Source organism: Canis lupus, chromosome 23, assembly GCF_003254725.2.
Source record: "Canis lupus dingo isolate Sandy chromosome 23, ASM325472v2, whole genome shotgun sequence".
NCBI classification, from domain to species: domain Eukaryota; kingdom Metazoa; phylum Chordata; class Mammalia; order Carnivora; family Canidae; genus Canis; species Canis lupus.
In genome coordinates this window covers 45,152,119-45,173,237 of record NC_064265.1, presented here as the reverse complement: position 1 = coordinate 45,173,237, position 21,119 = coordinate 45,152,119, and the positions used below count along the sequence as shown (strand labels likewise).

The 21,119-nt window shown below is 39.8% G+C and overlaps 1 protein-coding gene across 8 annotated transcripts in view; it reads right to left on the bottom strand.

Moving 5' to 3' along the window:
* The window catches only part of TSC22D2 (TSC22 domain family member 2), a 48,696-nt gene extending 30,231 nt beyond the window's left edge, over positions 1-18,465 (bottom strand). For 4 of the 8 annotated variants that reach the window (XR_003131609.3, XR_003131608.3, XR_003131610.3 and 1 more), the window contains exons 1-2: positions 15,492-18,038; positions 4,328-4,399 (exon numbers count right to left, since the gene is read on the bottom strand). Coding sequence is in view for 3 of the 8 variants with exons in the window: in XM_049099687.1 (XP_048955644.1) it covers positions 4,328-4,399; positions 15,492-17,413 (1,994 nt within the window). In the remaining 5 variants the exon portion in view is untranslated. Of the gene's footprint in view, positions 1-4,327; positions 4,400-15,491 lie in introns of all 8 variants that reach the window. The other 4 variants (XR_007405113.1, XR_007405114.1, XM_025436209.3 and 1 more) reach the window with 3 other exon arrangements.
* Positions 18,466-21,119: the final 2,654 nt, after the last annotated feature.

Below are 21,119 nucleotides of genomic sequence, written 5' to 3'. Positions count from 1 at the left end.
CATCACCTAATAAGGAGAGAATATTTAACTAGTAACAGTCTCCAAAAAAGCAATTCACTATGGCGATTCTTCAAAATTATGTACTGTTGACCTTATAACAACATAGGTTTGGACTGGTTGGGTCCAGATAAATACAGACACAAAATAAGGAGCTTACAATATTGTGTCTGAGCTGGGTCTTGGTTACACAGGTGTATTCAGTTTGAGGTATACATTTATAAATTGTGTACCTTTCTGATACAAATTATACTTCAATAAAAATATTTTTAAGTCTTATCACTGAGCTTCCAAAAACTAGATTAACCCAACCTTCTAGGCAGATGAATAAAACAAATTATCTCATACAAGCAGCTTATTTCTGATTTACTAACTTCAAAAATGAAATTTCATAGGATCAATTATAGAAAATACTGAATACTTGTTTTCTAACACAAAATAGCTTGATTTAAAGAAGAACTTTAAAAAATCCAGTAATTCTTAAACTACATTATAGATTAAGTGAATAATCACTATAAAAAATAAAACATCTTCACTGAAATCAGGTATCTAGTAAAAAGACCATAAACTTAGACATTCATTTTAAGTTAATAATAACCATGTGCACTACTTTCCTTATTCGTTATCTCTTTAAAGAGTGGTGCTATCATAAAGAAGGACAAGCCAACTCACAGGGATAGCACACCCAGCAACTGTTACTCTCATTTGTTAACTACACTTATGCATTTTCTTCATTAAGGCAGAAATACTGCAAGCGTTTATCAACGAAGTTTAAATCCTGACAGATTACCCGGTTTCTTCCTTTAGTCTACCTGAGCAAAAGTTTCTTCCTCCCTAATATTCTTTTACCTTACTGACCTGCTATATACAAGAGGGTAAATTTGTTTGCTATAAATTCTTACCCTCAGCTTTTTTTTTTTTTTTTTTTCCAGACAAAGGACTCCCAACAAGAGCCTGTTCCCCAGGCTCTTTCCTAAGTAAAATAAGTTTCTAAACTTCTAATTTTGTCGCTGTTAACAAAGCAATGCCAATAATTAAGTTTGGGACTGTTCTTTAAAGAAGTAGAAAGTCAAAATTTAAAGTTATTACTCTGAAATGCCAATAGGCTAGACTATCACTAAGTATCACTATAGTAAGATAATCTCCAGAAAGCTAATTATGACAGCTACATTATTCAGTTTAATAAACCATCAATGCAAACATTCTGCACTTCCTAAGGAAGGGTTGTATTATTTTTGAGCTATCAGTATCATTTGTCCTTTTATTTGGAATAAGAGGTGTCCTTTTATTTGGAGTAAGATGGTTTCAGCTTGATTGATTCCCTGAATACTCTGCAAATGACAAACTGGGAAGACAGAGAACAATGATGGCACCTACAGGAAAAGGGAAAGGCAGGCTTGACAGTAGCTTCAATTTTAGTACAGTAACTGAATAAAGCATTGGCTATCAATGGAAAGAGAATTTCTAAATACAGGCAGAAGCAAATGGGTGGAAAACTTGTCAACTTGCTAATTCTAATTTAAATAGGGAAGGAAACAAAGGAGCCATTAGGGACCTCTGAGTCAATGTGAGGAAAGGTATATTAATTACTTGTATTTTGATTAAAAGATACTCTGCTAGAAGAATTCTGAAAAAAAAAAAAAAAAAAAAAAAATTCCAGTCTTTCAAGTAAAGCAAAACCAAGGATCTTCAGCTATTTAGGGCAGGTTTAATGAAAACTGGCACAGGGCTTAAAAGCTGTCTACTGAAAATGAGTTCCATGATTTCATAAATAAGAGCCTGAAATATAGTATATGTCCATACTGATAAGCAATTTTTATACCTCAAACTAAGTAGATAATGTAAAGGATTTACAGTCCCTTAAGCTCTTGAATGGTTCTGTTCAATAGAATCATTCCTGCAAAATACATACTTGCCAAATTAGTAAAATTGGTTTAAAAACCCTTAATTTATAACAGTAAAAAAATGAACAAGGCAATTTGGTGAAATCTAACACAAACATAGTCAGGAGAAGTTATATTTAATATTTTTAAAAGTTTAACACAAACCTTCAACCCTGTCTGCAATGAAAAAGAATGTATCGTCGATAATACTTTATTTGCTAATATAATTACTAAAAAGTCTGTAGTAGATATTGGCCAACTGAGGTCATACAGTTAGAACTATTAAAGCTAACCTACTGCTCCTATCAATTGAAACAATTTTAAGTTTTATCTTATTTAAGTAATCTCTATACCCAGCCTGGGGCTTGACTCATGACCCCGAGATCAAGAGTCACACGCTCTACCAACTGAGCTAGCTAGGTATCCCTCTAATGAAAATTTAATAAGCTAGGTGCCAAGTTAAAAGGAAACCACTAGTATTGGGTTGGACCTGTCACTTTAGTACCAAAGGGCCAACTTATAGTGCAGAATGGCTGATCTAGAATAGAAGTTCTGATTATAGTTTGGCATTAACGTACTATTAACAAACTATTAATGGTTTTGGCTCTGGATAACAGGCTTCAAGGAGAAGAGAAAATACATTCAACCAATGAGAAACTACAGATACAGCAACTTGCCTCCATTTCTGATACCTTAAATACTTCTGTATCTAGAAAAGAAAACAGATAAGGAGTATTTGGCTGTAACAACAAATGATGAGTAGGCAACTTCTATGGTTGTTTTATTATGAAACAAAAACCTTTAATATTAGGTCAAAATTACAAAAAATAAAACATCTTTCTACATTGTCCTGATGAAAATAAGAGCTCTTACTAATAATGGTATCGTGGTAGCTTACAAAATTTAGCTATTTGAAATAAATTACCATACAACCAATACTATTTCTTATTACATTTCTAAACAGAATATTATTTTTCCTTTTTCTAATGGGAAAGTAGGGATCCCTGGGTGGCACAGCGGTTTGGCGCCTGCCTTTAGCCCAGGGCGCGATCCTGGAGACCCGGGATCGAATCCCACATCGGACTCCCGGTGCATGGAGCCTGCTTCTTCCTCTGCCTATGTCTCTGCCCCTCTCTCTCTCTCTCTCTCTATCATAAATAAATAAATAAAATAAAATAAATAAATAAAATAAAATAAAAAAAAAAAAAAAAGGAAAGTACAACCCAAAGTACTCACCCTGGCTACACTGGATAAGCCTTTTGAATGACTGAACTTTCATGCTTGTTTCATGCCACAATTTACATTTATGTCTTAATTTACATTGATACAGCTATATAATTTCAAAATTGAAGTTATAAACATTGTACTATAAATTTTAGAAGTTCTTGCTCTGTAAGTAACTGTTTTAAAACATTTTCAGTTAAGGAACATTCACTGAAAAGATGTTTTGTTAGAAAATCTCTTTAGAGTAACACACAAGCAAATCAAGCCTAAGAATTAAAAGACTGTTACCATTTGTAGGCAATATAAACCATGTCTGAACATGACATGTACATGCACTTAGCAATACTCTTTTCTAATGAAAGAGATGGAGTTAAGTCCATGAGTAGTATCCAAACTATGCCAGAGGACACAAATGCGTTGCCAGGCAGAGTTAAAAGAATCTAACGAAGCTTTGTGTGAATTTTTAAAATAGCGTTTGTGCTTGTTCTATTAATTAAAGACAGAATGATGGAGCACTGATAAATATTCAGCAAAATAACTGAACAGAGCATATACTACTTAAAATGTGTGTTAAGCAGAAAGATAAACCAAATTATCTTTTGCTATAAATGAACTCTTAAGACTTTATATTTTAAAAAGTTAAAAACAAAATGTATATAGCATTTCTAAGAGAAAAACTGTTTTAGGGGTTTACAAAACAGTAAAGTAGGCAGGTCTAGGGAATCTAACAAACAAGCTTGATGTTAGTTTCTCAACAGGATTCAACAATGACTGTTTTTGATAACTTGGTCTTGTAATTTCTCCAATTTCTTAATATGAAATAACATTTTGCTTTGAGTCACTAAGGCATTTACAGAGAAAGCATATAAAATAGGACAAAAGTAAATTAACTGTAGTTTATTTTACAGAATATATTTTTACACTAAAATATACAAGGATAAGTGGATATTTCATATAATAAAATTCAATAGAATCTGTAAATCCTTCAAAAAAGTAAATATAGTTAAAAGTGAAGTAAAAAGAAAAGTATGTTTATATTCTATTTAAAATATAGATTGTTCTTTTGGTTTATTTTGCTGCTTTGTCCCATGCTAGATATCGCATGATTTCCCCCCCTAAAATGACATATAAAGTTTAGGTTTAATGATGAGAAACCAGTACAGTGCAAAGCAATTCATGCATACACTTTTGTATGTATGCATTCCATATGTAAGTATTCATACCTATCCCAGAGGTTCTTTGATTCCTGAAACGTGTTCAAATGGAACGCTTGGTAGAAAGCAGTTGAAGGATTCCTGTGAGATCCAAGAATCAAATGGAAATGAGGTTGAGAAAGTACAGTAAAATCACTACTTTTCAAAAAAAGATGGAAGATTTTAGATTTCTAATATTGTGTAACAGCTTTAATAAAAAAAAAAAACTACATAAAAGCTTGCTTAAAAACATTTTGAAAGAAATTAAAAAACCGAATGAAATCCAGCTGACCCTCACAATAATTCAGGATTATGGTTCTAGAAGAAAGGGTTTAATACAGATAAAATAACATCCAATTATGTGTGTGCGCCTATGTTTATATTCATGTGAATGGGACCAGTGCATACTACTCTGTATCAGATGCCTTTATAAGTCTCTAAACATTTAGCAGTTTAGCAAAGCTGTTCCCAGGTATGATATTCATGTAAAATAAATTAAGCTACTACATCTTCATAATATAAAAATTCAGATCTATTTGATAGGGTTTGATGATGAACAATTGAGTCCTTTTCTGGGATGAACTTGATAGGATTTCTACCTTCATAATCCATTTATTTACATGTGGTTTCTCTGGATTAGGGCAAAACATGGCACAGCAATTATATGACAGCTTTCTAATTTCTTGCATTAGTAATGCCCCTTTAAGAGGTAAAAGCTCCCACATCTTAATCACCATCTATTTCTACCATTCCCTAGAGACACACTCCCTAGGGCTATAACCATAGAATCTTAACTGATGGGCTCATCCTGGCAAGCTCCCAGCCTTCATGATTCACCTCACAGCTCTGGAGTAGTTTCTTAGGGACTACTAACTAACCTTTTGACAAACCTGCTTTCTAATAGCTCCCCGTCTACCTCAGCATATTCCCGTAGTTCCCCAACTCCAATCTATACAACACTAGGGAGCTAACAAAAACTTGTCACATTACCTCTAAAATCCTTGACCCATGCTATAGCCAACTAACAGCAAGTTAAGAACACAAGTGCTTATTACATACCAGACATTATTCTGATTGTTTTACATTTATTAATGCAATTCTACAACAACCCTAAGTGGTAGGTGTTATTATTGTTCCCATCTCATCAATAAGGAAACAGATCAGATAGAAGTTACTTGACTGATGACACAGAGCTAGTAGGTAACAATCTGGTCCTAGAGTTTATGCTCTTAAACCACTATGCTAAACATACAGTAGAGTTCAATATTAACCTCTCCAGGTTTGTCTCTTTATCAGTTAAATGGTGATATTATGATCTAAACCTTGCAGGGTGGTTAAGGAACTGAGACTATATATAAAGCTCCCTGTATATATAATCAATGGCCAACAAATAATGGCTATTATTTTATCACCAAAATGAAGTTCAAATACAACATGGCAATTCTGAGACCCTCACAAGCACCTTAAGACAGTCTCTACTCTACTAGTACAATAAGAAAACAATTTCCAAATTCTACTGGAATACCAATCAAGTGTCAATGATCAACAAGCAGAACAAATGCTCAATAAATTCCATGATTTCAAAATTCAGATTAGCCTTACTGTATCATTCATCTACTGAGTTTTTTAAAAATACATTTTTTAAAAGGCGTTTTTTATTTTAACACTAGGGTACCTCTTAGATGATCCAAAATTAGGAAAGGCAGACAAGACACTAGAAGCCAGAGTATCACCAAAGCAACTGCTTTAATTGGCATCTTCAGTGTATGTATTTCTCTTTGCCTGCTCTATCTACTTTAAACTCCTTTCTATTCTTTTAACTCTTTCTCTATTTTTCTCTAGACTAGGTCCAAGACCTACTAATATCAAGGATTAAGAGGCTGCTAACTACTATTTAACAGCTTGGATCCTCTCAAGATATATTTGTCAGGCCCTTTTCTCTCCACTGTACTTACTTGGAAATCAGTCTAACAAATTAAATCAGAGACAACTGAACCAACTGAAAACTCGATTGGCATTTTTTTTTTTTTTTTTTAAATACCAGGCTTACCCGGGACCATATGACAAGTTTGCTACTCACAAAGGTCTATTTGAAGACCTTGGATTTAAAACAGAGTAACTCAAAGAGGAAAGTACTAAATATGAGAAAATAATAAAGAGTAAACCTAGAGGTTATTCTGCAAGTCTGGAATTTAAAATTCATTAAAGAGTATTTACAATATATTTATGAGGATGACATTCTTTAAAAAAACCTTCAGATCCCCTGACTTTAGAAAAATACATACATATATATTTAATTTGAATCAAATTCATGCCAGATAAATTCATTTTAAATGAAATCATATAACTTAAGTTATGAGACTCCAGCATTTTTACAGCACAGACTCTAAAAATGAAATGTTTCTCATAAGTCAAATGTAGAAGTGAAAAAAGAACATATCTGCAGTTAGTTGTGTATCTTGGGGCAAAAAAGGAACCTATGAAATAAAATACTACAAACGAACCTAAAGTCTTCAGAACATGTCAGAACGAATAGATTTAGGTTGCAAAAGCTGGCAGTGAATCACTTTCTACATACATTCAAAATGAAGAAGCCATATGGAGTAATACAATCTATGTACTCTAGAAAAATTTAAATAGTCTAGATTCCAAAGATAAACATTTAGACAAGTCTTATAAAACATGACATTTTTGGTTTCTGGAATACTTCAGCAGGGATGTTTTCCATAAACTTGAGGGATTTCTAGCAAATAGCAACAATTACTCTCAAAATATTGATTAATAGGCATAGGTTAAACAAGTCTGTAAAACCTAGCTGATCAAGAACTTCAAAAGAGCCATTTGTAAATACTGAAGGGCTTGATCATCAAAGACTTCTGTTTTGGAATGACATAAAATTGAGGAAATTAAAAGCCCAAGGAAAACACTGTTAATGGGGATCATTTCAAGGTTACAGTCTATGTAATCTGAAGGCACCAAGTGGCAACCAACATTAATAAAAATTTATTAGAAAGATATAATGAATTTTATCCAACTTTGGTCACAAATTTCTCTTCTGCCCAAGAAATAAAATTTGAAACCAGTTTTCTAATAACATATTTGATGTCAATGTTAACTACTGATCTAAATATAAAGCCAAGAAAGCACTTCTTAGGAAGACTGAGGTGTGGTTTATTCCGAATTTATTTCAGCCACATAAATGAAAAATGAAAATGTTCTCTCATTTGTAGACATTTTTCAAAATCAATGAACAAAACATATCCTTTTCCCCTTGACTTTATATACTAAATAACCTGTCCTGTTAATTTCTGAGTACATGAAAGTAGTACATCACAGAGTGACTAGAATGTGACACATATCTACCTGCTTTGCTAAGATACTATCTTTGTAGAGTAACTGTAACAGAGGAAAAACATAGACATATACTATACCTAAAAACTAAACTACAAACATTGTGGGAGCTTAAAGGATGAGGTACATGAGCCCTGAACTCAGCAAATATTTTCTTCCCTTATGTCAAAACTCAACTTTAAAGATCTCTAAATAGAAGCCAGGGAAACACAATAAGCAGAGGAACAAGGGCCATCTCCAACATTATTATCTAAAGGATTTAAAATGATTAAAAATATCCTTTAGGTAAAGGGTTACAACACAAAATATCAGTAGCTAGAGAAGCTTTTCCTTCCTCCATCTCATAATCAGCAAATTAATAAAACAAAACTAACTCTGGAAATATCCAAAAGCACTGGCTTTGGACTCAGAAGGCCTCACTCTGAATCTATGCAATGTTACTCAATAACTATGTAATTCAAATCCTCAAAGTCTGTTTCCTTAGTCCATAAAAATGGGAGGAACACTTCCTTACAGTTGCTGAAAAGAGATTATGCATCCATAAGGCCTAACAAAATTTAAGCTTGGTTTGTATTTAATATAGGATTACAGTTTCCACATCATGCTATATAAAAATCTACTTTTGGTAGAGTATCTTAACGGATACCAAATATTCCAACATTATTAAGTACAACAATCACTGAAAAGGATAATGAAATGGTTCCAAGATACATACTACTTTAACAATAAAAGCTTCAAGAAACACCTTTAATGGCAACCATAAACTTCTGATAAAAAATAAAAAACACAACACCTCAATTTCTCACCATGACATTTAAGCCCTTCACTCTGGTTCCTGTCAAATTAATCACATCATTTCCCAAATCTGACATCTCATTCTTCCACACTGTTACACAAACTGTCATCTTCCTCTACTCAGAAAATCATCCTTTTTTTTTTTTTTTATCAGTGACCTAACCTAAGTCACCCATTTAAAAATTCAGTCTAAGAGTTGTCTTTAAAAGAATGCACAATAACGGAATGATGCTGAGGACAGAAACTGGGTGGCTGGAGGTGCAGAGGCTTTCAGTTTATAGTCTTGTATATTTAGAGCTGTGTGAATGTATTACCTACACAGATAATAATTTTAAGCAGGAGTCAGTCTATTTCCTCCCCATACTAAATCTGGCTTTGTGTCCTAAACTGTTCTGATTAGCACCTTATATTTATTCTACCACTGTCTATAATGTATATCAAAGTACACGTTTGATAATTATTTTCATATAATCTGAGATCTTGGCAGGGCAGGATAGTCCTCATTTCTGTATCCAAGTACTTACTATTTAGAGAACACAAAGTTGAATGGCATACTGTCACTTTAAGTGTTTTCTTGGGCATTCAACCTACTTGATGAGTATCTGCAAGCTTTGTTTTTTTGGTCACATGATAGTCTGGTGGCAGGAAGGTTTAAGTTGGCAAGCTCTCTTATGAAACGCATCTAAATGTATCGAGTCATACACAGGGAACCTTAAAAATCTGCCCAAGTCTCAAATTCTAACTTTACCAATGAGGAAAACGGAGATAAAAGACTTAACCAAAGAAACGGACTAAGTGGTAGAAAAGCCAGGATTAGAACACAACTGCTATAAATCTTACATCATCATGACTTTTCTGGCCTAGAACAATGTCTCCCTTTCTCTGATTACATCCATACCATGCAATTATACTTTCAGATCAAAACTGAAGACTCTCGCTATGATTTATAGCATGTTAGGATGTGATCTGGGAGAGCAGTTTGTGGACTATGCAATTGCTAATATTTCGGTATGTGTATGCTTGCCATACATACATTATATACGAATTGTTGACAAATTATTTGTATACCTCATTTAATCCTCTCAACCTCACCAACACAAGTATTATCCTCATTTTTCATATGGGGGTAAACATGGGGTCTATAAGACTAAATAATGAGAGCTGAAGGCCAAAAAATGCTTCAGGTATATAGCATAGTTGGGACTTCAGCCCAGGCATGTCCAACTCCACTGTCTGTAACAGTCATTCACATTACACGCTAAAACATAATTAAACACTCTACTGATTCTATTTGACCAAGAGCCTCCCTCTCCTTTTTTGTTTTTCAAAAGCTAGGTAGCTCAAATACAAAGATGGGTTTTGGTTTAACTTACAAAACTATTTAGTAAAACTTATTTCTAATTCTCCCCTAGAAACTAGTTAGTTTTAAACTTTGCTTTGGGCATCTTTCATTCACAGATTAAACAATTTACTTGTTTAATAATGAAGTATTGCCTAAAACGTTAAAAATTGCATTTAAAACACACCAGCGTTACTTACAAATAATCGACATATTAATTTCAGTTTCTCTTCTATCTATACATTAATATTATTTTATCAAATTTTAGTGAAAGCTCATGGGGAAAGGAGGCTTTAAGTAATTTAACATTAGGACTTCACTTATTTGTCTTGCTTACTCCAACTAACATGGGACTTAGTGTATGTCCTACTCAATGATCTGCAGAATTTTAATGTAACCATCACATATAAACATACAACTTAATAAGAGTTCATTCTTTTTAACAAATGTTAGTAGGGTACAGAGAAATAAAACTAAGTCTAATATTGGGCTTTAAATTTGAGATGTAAGCAACCCAGAGAAGCATGAATGAAACTTAATTCAGCTGTTTAAAAGCAGAAATTATGAACATACTTTTTAGAGATATAAGCAAATAACATATCCTTAATATTATCAGCCAAATTTGAAATGTATACATTAAAATACATTATGAAAGTCATAGAACAATGTATAGGAATGATATGAATTGGTTACTGTTCCTAAATCTTTATGGAGGGGTTTTTGCCCTGAGCTATGTCAGATTGCCAGATTAAGAATGTAATAAATATTGAGTAATCTGGTATGTTCAAGAACTGCTGTGGGAAAGACCCAAATTATACCAATGATTCAGGTATGTACATTCTTTGTGGATGCAGTAATTTTATTAGACCACATAAAAGAGCAGCCTCAAATCACAAGTCCACTTGGTTTAGTATAAAGAAAAAACTAACATAAAGGATTTATTCCAAGTCAGGAATTTTGCTATTCATACCCCTTAAATACTGTCAACTATTACAAATTTTTATTAAACTCTGCTCTTCCCATTAACAAGAAATTACTTAGGGAACATCATCATTAAGGCCACATTAAAATAGACAAATCTGTTTTTATAAACCCCCTCTTCCTCATACTTAAGGAGTATTAAGAAATAAACAGTATTTGTTCAAAAAGGAAATACCTACTAGTCTAAAACAATTATTTAAAAAAGGAATTAGATGCCTTTTCTTCAGTAGTAGTAAGTGTTCCTAATTCCTTCTGAGACCCGTATTTCATGTTATTTTGCTCTATTTTCTTCTGTCTTGGTTATCTGCCATCACTCTCTACCTCCCCCTGCCCCAACTTCTGTTATTTTAGGAAAGAAAAGCCAAGATCTTTTTATATTCCCCTATCAAAACCATTCCTCCGTAAAGAGACTAATTTTGGTCTTTTTTAACCATCTGATTGTTGGGGGTGCTCTTTGTTACTAGAACACTAAAGCGCATGACTTACTTCCAATCTCTTCTGGTGCAGAGAAAGACTAAACTCTATTTCAAATTAGCAAATACCAGATCTATAAATCCAGTATCATGTTTTACTATTTCCAAAGCAGTGATATCAGAATTCTCAAAGAACAGTTTAATATTACACTTATCCTCAGGAAGTAGAAAACATATACAGCACAGTACTAGTATTATTTAAAAAAAAAAAATGACTTCTCATAAAAGCAGTTTCATTCAAGATACTCCCCCTACAAGGAAAAAATAGTGTTACTAAAATAGCTACTTAGAGTGTGCCTTACGCACACACATATAAGCCCCTACGTTTACTAAAGGTTATGCAATGTACAGCCTATAGAATTTAGTTCATAAAAACTTTTGAACAATATATAGGTCACTGCTAATAAAAAAACAAAACTAAAGCCATATTCCTACTGATACACTTTTGGACCATCAATCCTTCTGGAAATCTATAATTGCCTTTATTTAGAGCCATGTTTATGACTAAAGTATATTTTAGTAATTAGTATGGCACTCTGATGAATCCATCATTTTTCATATTAAATAATAACGCCACTCATACACAGGATTTACACTTTGATCACAAAATCCTGGGTAAGAGTACATAAGATAACATGCAGTGTGTGATTTAAACAACTGAAAAGCTGGAAGGGCAAAACTATGTCCACATTTCAATATTGATAAAGAAACATAGCTCCCAAGAAATACAGATTCACCTAAGGAGCTTTCATTTGTAAAGACTAAATGCAGTGAGACTTTCAGAGCTCTATAGTAAGTATCTATAGATTATACAATAAAGAGTGACAGTTCTGGCTCTTATACATTTACATAATCTCAATCATCAAGTTAAAAACCTGCACAAGTATGTGTGTATATATTTGAGATATACATATAATTGTATAAACAAAATTAGTAGTAATAGCACCTACCAGGGTACACCACTTAACATTCACAATTTATAATACTTAATCAGTAGTCATTAGCAAGCTACACAAATAAAGTCATTAAACAAGATATAAAGATATCTACCACTAAGGGATCCTTACAACCAGGTTTCTAACAATCCTTGGTTGTAGCTGACAGTTCACAATTGCAGCCATTCATAAGAGTTCCTGGAATGTGGCCTACAGGGTTCACATTGGTCAGCTATCTATGGAAAACGATCTGTACTGTGTTCCCTTTCCAAAAGGGCCAGTAATATTTTGCATCTCTCCCCATTTACCAAAAAGGGGTCTGTTAAGTGTGTAAGTAATTTAAACAAATTTTGTAACTTTCACTGGAAAAGTGGCTTTTTTATGAACTATATTTTCAACCATTACAATATTCTCCAGTTTATACAAAATCAGTTTAAAGAAACAACGGACTATAAGCCTTTCCAATGAGAAAGGCTAGAATAATATATAGACTTTAGAGTAATTACTAATATAGAGTCAACAGGCAGTGTTAACTGAACTTTAAAATATATTCTTGCTTTCTATATACAACCATCAGCCCTTTGAAAGGTATATTACTAAAATGTATGACTATAAAGTCCTCTTTTCAGAAAGTCTCAAAATGAAGCCTTGTATTATGGTAATGGAGCCAAAAATCACAAGATAGTTTTCAATATATCAAACTGAAGAAACTCAATCATTTGTTAATCTTCCATTTTCCTTCCTTTTCTCAAAAAACTAGTTACTAACACAGTAACTTAAAAGAGCAACTATTCACAAAATTTTAGGATCTGAAATTTGTCAATCCATTCACAAAGTCATAATTACTCAAGACCTGTCACTCCAATGTTTTATTTTGCATTTGAATGACTGCAACTAAAACTGTATGCAGATTTTAAGAAGGCAACCCCAAATCATATTAAAATTATGATTTTTGTTGGTACGTTTTCCTCAAAAATAGTCATCTCAGTAATTTTAGCATACGCCTAGAAAAACTGTTATTTAATTTCAAGCATACAACTTTAAAATTCCCTTTTACAAAGGCTTTCCATTAAAAACAAAAACAAAAAACTTTCTACTTAATGGATTTATTCCTTCACCAGGTGTGTTGGTCCAGAGACAAAATAGTCAAATGTGTAAGATTACATCTTGAAAACTAGCATGTTACATTAAAAACCAATGAAAGAGTATAACAAAAATTAGAAATGGACATTTGATAAGCAATGCAGATTTTAAAAGACTGGGTGGGGGAGGGAAGTAACACATTTAATATAGGACTGCACACACATCAAAACCCCAGCACTGGATTAACTGTTGCAATTGATAAGAACAGATACGGTTAGTATCTGTAGTTCATTCACCTTCTGAAATAAGACTCTCAAAAATGATTAACCCTTTTAATAAAGTTAAGAGGATAAATAACTGCATTTTGAGGTCATACCCTAAAGAATACATCCCAGAGTTTCCATTTGTCAACAGAGCTCTCTGCTTCATGCCATATCATCGTATTAAAGTTCTGGGGAATTTAATTACAAAGGCTGTAAACAGAGAGGTGGTGAAGAGGAGAGAAAATACATTCTTCATTTATAGATGTGCCTGTGTTTTATGAGGGGAGTGTGGTTTGGGAAACCACTCATCATTTCTTGAGATATGGGGGCAATGTACAATAGGAACAGAGAGGCAAGCAAATGATTATTTACCAACCCATGAGAAAAACCTGGCTTCTGGCAGCTAGAAAAGGGAAGATTATCTGTTGCCTCTTACAAAAGGTGAACAAATAAACTCAATCTGCATTTCAGATGTGCCCCTATGTGTGAAAAATGAAATATGGGAGCAGATGTAAAGAGGGATTTTTCTGAATGGCTTGTGGAATCAATTTCTTACTTGGTTAGTCCCATCCATATAAAATTTCTCAATGACTAGCTAGCTGGGCTCACTTATGGGACACGTGGTATTCTCTAAGAGTTCTCAAATGGAAAAAAGACTCCCAACAAGCAAGTCACCTACAAAAAAAGATGAACTTTGAATTACAAAAAGCAGAGAAGATGATTTCAGTGAGCATTTTTCAAACCAACAGAAGTATATAACAATAATTCAGGGCTAATTAGAAATGAAAAGTTAAGAATGTGAAGGAACTCAGAAGAAACAAGAAGAAAAAGCTTTAACAGATCTCATTGTTCTACACACCAATTATTCTAGAAACCCATAAAAACAGCTTTTAACATATCTAAAATTAACCTCGCTCAAAAGAAAAAACTCCAGCAAATAAATGCTTAACTGTAAAGTACCTGAAACCTTCTCTGTAATTTTTAAATGTAATTTTAAAGCTTTGTAACAAGTCGGTTTTTAAAAATTTGCAATGTGTGTCAAATTTTCCGGTGACATTTCCTGAAAACCACTTAAAATCCTCACTGAACCATAACCAAACATCAACTGTTGTAGAATTGGTATGGCAATACACCAATTTTCACTTAAACCATTATAGAAAGCATCCCTTAAATAGAGGGAGCCAATTATTGACATGAACACTTTTACTATAAAATTACTCTAACTTCAAGAACTGTAGCTTTTACTACTGTCAGAGTCTTATTTCATACCTCCCTTTCTATAGTAAAACAAAACAAAACAAAACAAAAAACTGATGGATGATAACACACCTTTTGCTTTAAAAAAAAGGGGGGGGGGTCTTAACGATGTCACTGGGAAGCCTCCTGACCTTCTATGTTCTTTTATTAAAAAGGCTGGAGGACGATATGATCTTCAAAGCCAGACATGACATTTCACCACTCTCTCCAGCCTTTGCAGACACACTGGAGGAGATTCCTTACATGGATCTATCCCTATTATACGACCTCTGGTTTTCCAGAATGGGAAACTTCTAATTGTATGTCCTGGTCTCCAAACTCACACTGACAAAACTCTGCCATAAGCGTTCAGGTGTGATTGTTACCTAAGAAAATGCTATGGGGCATAATCTACCAGGTACCACCTGTAAATCGAGAAAATTAAGCTTAAACCCATCTTTCTGAATGAACAAACGTTGTATCCTTATCCAATTCAATGCTCTTAAATGACTGTGACAAGACCAATTCTCTCATCACACACCTTTACATTAGCAATCTAAAACTAACGCCTTTTCAAAAACTGACAAATCAATCTGACTAAAAACGCAATTTGTCTATTTAAAAAATGCTAAGGGCCTCAAACTGCGGGGGGGGGGGGGCGAAGAACTCTTAAGTTGCATTCTAAACTAGTGTTTGGTCAAGGGTTCCTATCAAGTATTTTAAGGAAGATTTCCATACCTGTCTTCATCGCCATCCACGGGAATAGCTATGCTGAACACAGAGGTGGCGAGACTGTTCATAGGTGTTAACTGAAGGGGGTTGGCCAGGGCATCTGCAACAGGAGGCTTCACGACAGGCTTAGTTTCAGCAATGAGAGAAAGTGGTGGTTGAGGTAGGGGTTCTGATTTTCTTCTGGTATCGTCGGCTTGCCCGACCAAAGGCTGGGTCTGAGTCTGGAACTGGCTTAGGTCAGCCTGCGGTAGACTCGTCGGTGCACTGGGTGTGCCTGGCGCTAAGGGCAGCCCACCGTGCGGGATTACGCTGCTGCTCCGGCTGACGGGCGTATGGCTGCTCAGCTGCTGCGACTGGGCCAGCGGCGCGGGGACATTTGGCATAGTAATGGAGGTGGTAGACGCACTAGGCACGCTTGGAGCGGGCGCGGCTGCAGGCACGTTTGGAACTCCGGGTAGAACGGCGTGGGGGCCGCCGGGCACGGCTGCCGGCGCCCCACTGCCACCCATCTGCGGCGGAGGCACGGACTGGGGCTGCACGGTCCCAGGGGGGACCAGGCCCGGCTGCACCGCGCATCCAAGAGCAGCCAGGGGCACTCCGGCCGGCTGACCGGGCGCCGCCTGTCCTCCGGGCGCGGGTCCCGGCCCCGGGGCCACGGCCTCGCCGGGCAGGGAAGCCACGCCCATTATCTGCGCCCCCACCGCGGCGGCAGTCGGGCCGGCGCCCACGGGAAGGCTCGCTCCGGCGCCGGTGGACGAGGGCTGCGCGGGGCTTGGCGGCTGCAGGCCGGCCACGTGCTGCTGTAGGTACTCACTCTGCCCCGCGGGCTGGACTGGCAGCAAATGCCCGGGCGGTAGCTGAGGCTGGGGGTACGCGAACGGCTGGGGCTGCTGCGTCGCAGGAGCGCCGACCGCGGGGCCCGGCTGCTGCGGCAGGGTTACATTCGTCAGCGGCAGCCCTTGTCCACTGGGGCCCTGCGGGAGGACGCCGGGGCCGGTTCCCTGGGGCTGGCTTGGCTGCGGGGCCGCGATCATTGGCTGTGGCCCGGCCGCGGCTCCCGGGAACGGCGGCACCGGAGCCGCGCTTTGAACCACAGCCCCACCTACGGGCGGCGGTGGCTGTGGCTGCCCAACGCCAAAACTCTGCGGCTGGGCCGGGGCGGGCTGGCTCATTTTCTCCGACGGGGGTAGCTGTGACACAGCAGTCAGGGAACTGTCAGTTCCCGAGTCGGGCCCGTGCGCCCCCGGCACGGAGGCCACCACCACCACCACCGACCCTCCGGTGGCGCCGAGGCCGCTGTCCCGCTCCGCAGTCTGGTCGAAAGTACTGCTGTGCCTAATGCAATCCCCGGACCTGGTCAGGACGCTGCTGTCTGAATCCCGCTCATAGTATTCCATGCACGTCCATCGGCCGCGTCGGTAGGGCTCCCCGCTCCCGTGGTCCAGCTTGATGACTCGAAAACGGGAACTGCAAGTGGTGGGGGGCTGTGCTGGGGCCGCAGTCCCAGGCCCGGCGGACGAGCCCGCCGCCGGGGGGGCGCCCGGTGCCCCCGCCGAGGGGGCCGCCGGGGTACCGGCCAGCGCGCCGGCCACGCTCCGGGCCGCCGCGGCTCCTCCTCCGTTGGCGGGAGCCGCCGCCGCGGCCGCCAGCTGTCCGTCCAGCAGGAGGTTCGGGGACACGGTCCCGGGAGTCTCCGCATCCCCAACATTGTTGAGCGTCTCTTCGGAGGAGCTGCGCTCGCAGACCTCCTCGGGGCCGTAGTCGGTGGCCCGAGACACGTCGAAGATCTCGGAGGACACGTCCTCTGTGCGCGACTCGTCCGGGTCGTCCAGGCTCTCGGTGTCCTCGGTGATGCTAGTGGCCACCTGGGCGGTGGTGACACTGGTGATCTGGAAGCAGCTCTTCTTCTTGGCCGGCATCTTGGACATGGTGAGGGAGGCCGGCGGGGGGCGGAGAGGCGCGCCGGCTCCTCCGCGGTGTGGCCGGAAACCGGCAAGGGGGGGCCCCCAGGAGGCAAAGTCCGAGTCCGCGCTGGGGTCGGGGAGGCCGGGCGGCCGCTGCTCAGAGCCCCCGGCCGCTCGGGGCGCCGGCCGCTCCGGGACGCATCCCTCCGCGCCGCTTCCTCCGGCTCTGCCCCCCGACGCCCTCGCGCGGCCGCTCCTCCTTCCTCGTCGCCTCCCGCAGCCGCGGCGCCTCAATTCAATCCCCTCGGCGGCGGCGCGGGCGCGGGCGCGAGGAAAGGGGCGGGCGGCCGGCTTCCTGCTCCCGGCGCCGGGGCCGCCGTGGTCGGCGCAGCTCGGCGCTCGGCGCGGTCCGCAGGCCTCGGCCGGGGGCGGGAGGGCGCGGGAGGGCGGCGGCGGCGGCGGCGGCGGCGCGAGGGGCGGCGTGAGGGGCGGCGCGGCCCCGCTCGGGCTCGTCAGCGCCGGGAAGCAGGGGAAGCGGCGGCGAGTCCGGAGCCGGGGAGTCCGGATTCCGGCCGGAGCCGCGGGCTGGGGCGGGCTGGGGCGGGCTGAAGGTCCGCGGGCGGCCCCCTCCTCCCCGGCGTCAGCCGGAGCTCAGCCCCGGGGCCATGTCGGCCGTCTCCGGCGGAAGCCCGCTCCGGGGGAGGGAGGGAAGGCCGGCGCGGTCCTCCCCTCACGGGGGAGCCACCCCGCGGGCGGCGGCGACGGCGGCGGCGGCGGCCTCCCCGCGCGGCTCCTGAGAAGACTGAGGGGCGGCGGCGGCGGCGGCGAGCGGAGACGCTCCGGCTGCGTGAGGTAGCGAGCGGCGGGAGCTTCCTCGGCTCCTCCTCGGTGCGCCGGGTCGGCGGACCCCGGAGAAACTGAAAATTCAAACTGCTCAAGCGGCGGCTGCAGCTCCCTCCCCTCGGCCAAGATGGGGCTGAAATGGCCGCGCCAGGGATGCTGGGAGGAGCAGCAGCCCCGCTGCCGCCGCCGCCGCCTCTGTCGACTAAAATGCCGCCGCTGCCGCAGCCACCGCCAGCGCCGCAGCCGCCGCCGTTCCGTGACGCGTCGGCGTCGTGACGTCAGCGCCCCGCCCCCTCCGGTTTCCTGCAGTTTCGCGTGGAGGCTTGGGGAGGGGAGGGGAGGGGAAGGGTGGGCGGGGCTAAAGGTTTAAAAAAATAAAAAAGGGAGCTTTTTTTTTAAATTTAAATTTTTTTTTTTTTTTTTTTTTGAATTGAGCATTTACGCTTCAGGTCTTTAGGAGTTGAAGAGCGCAAAGCCTCCTAAATGCGCAGCCTGGAGAAGCCGGACGACCGCGCCAGCAGGTTTTGTTCCGAGACGCCGGAACGCTGGATGGAGGTCATGTGCTGTGTCTAATGTTTAGCAAAAAAAATCTTAAGAGAAACAGGGGGCGATAGAAATGGGGGTGAGGGGGGATTGAGGCAGGATAGAGAGGGGCGCTGCTTAGGGGGAGCGAGTCCCTTAAAAAAGTCTGCAGATAAATGCTGACCACTAGAGTCAGAGGCGAAATGGGGATGATTAACCAAGAGCAGCTAAGCCAGACTGAGTCAGAAAACTGATCTTTTCAGCCAGAAATTCTGTCTCCAACAATGGCATCAGGAGATGGTTATTCGCCCAGGGTGAGGTCAGTTTAAAAAAAGATGAGAGGTTACCAGCCTATTCCTAATTTTCCTGACTCTGCTGTGATTTCAGCGTCGAAGAGTTCATTTAAACTCCCGAGACTGTTTTTTTGGTTTTTTTTTGACTTTCAGCAAGAAAGCAGCTTACGGGCTCCATAAATGTAGAGCCTACCGCGTTAAATAGTTGTAGTTCTTTCTTTTGTTTATCCTAAAACCCTTAGTTGGAGCCAGAGTGTTACAAGGTTTGAATTGGGCCATGAACAACCAGAGTAAGTCAGAAAGCACCCTTTCCTCTCCCAGTTCAGAGAGCGGCTGTGAAGTGCTGGAGAGTTTTTCTCATCTTGTAGCTACTTCCTGGCAAAGAAAAGTGCATTCTCTTAAACGGTTAAAAAAAAAAAAAAAAAATGGGGAAGGTGGCTCTTGAACTTTGACACACGAATATATCATGTAAGTAGAATCCAAGAAATCTTGCTGGAAATCAACATTTCGTACACATCACAGCTTCAGCAGTCATATCATTATCACTTGCATAAATCAGTTAATCATTACACTCGGTTCTCTAATCTTTGAAGAGTAGAAATACTTTTTATTGCAAAGGATGTCTTGATAATGGCAGTTTACAGAGAATTTCCAGGTCCTTAGTTGTAAATAACCTACACACATGTCTCTTAGCCCTATTGGAAACCATGTCCTCCAAACCCAAGTGAATGAGGTCAGGATGTGAAGTAAGACCACATAATAACATCCCTGTTTCTTAAAGAAGATGGGAGAGAGTAAAGGAACAAAGTGTAACATTATGCTGCTATTGTGGCAGAGATAACTAATGGAATGTTTCATTTCTAAATCTGTAATTTTAGTAATTGTCAGATATATGCTCCATTAATAAGTAAGATCAACTATTAAATCCAATACAGACTTAAAAAAGCTTAATTTGACTTTGGATTGATTTACCATATTGTTAACAATGGTGATTAATTTTGGAAAAATAAGCATCAGATGCCTGCCTATCCCATTACATGATCTTCTTACATAAACTACCTGATTACTTGTTATGATAATCTTAAATCTCACACTTAAAGGAAAAATCTAAAGTAAGGTGTAGGATTATTTCTCCTTAAAGAACACATTAATGATTTATTATGAAATCGAAGTAATGATTAAGATAATTTAGATGAGATCAGTAAGTGGGCTATATATATTTGGGGGGGGGGTAAGAATAAGGGTTAAAGATGTTAAAAGACATCTTGGCCTAAAATCAGATGTGTAAAGTTAAAATGTTTTATTTATATGCTTAAGATTTCTGCTTGAATAAAATTGTACTCTTGAAAGTAAGTTTTCCAAAAGTCTTAAAGGCCCTAGCTTCTTTTATACATTTGCTCCTTGGAAATGTAGAGAATTTATTGCATAAAGCTGCTATGAAGAAATAATAAAAATTCTGGTTGTTACAAATAGGTTCAAAAGCATTTTACACAAAAAAACAAATTCTAGAACTGTCATAAAACTACACGGTACTGTGTAATGCACGGTTGGCCCACGAAGGATTAAAAACCTCCACTAATTAAAATGATAGGAAACCAGATATACCCATCAGTATACATGCTCTGTGTGTGTGTGTGTGTTTGGAAAGTTGGTAATAAGTAACATGGTAGCCTAACTCATGGAACTGGAGAGCTCTCTGGAGTCCCAAAACTCAAGACCAAGGGTTTTAATGTGAGTATCCTAGCTCTATGCTTACACCCCAAAACCACATGTGGAAACTGTGGGAATCCTTGATTACTGCTCCCAAGCACCCAACTTGACTGTCCTACTTCTGGTACCTCCCCCCAACGATTTACTTTACAGCCATGTAGGGGAGGTATGTTTAGGAAGAACAATGCAGGGAGAAAGAAAAACATTGCAACAACTTAGAAACTAAGGACTGTTTCCACTGATGACCAAGAAAACCAAAACCAAACAAAATAAAACACCACAACTCCTAGCAAGATTTCATCTGAGAGTATCATACTCCGAATTCTACTAGGTTATTATCTAACCATATCAGTACCAGATGG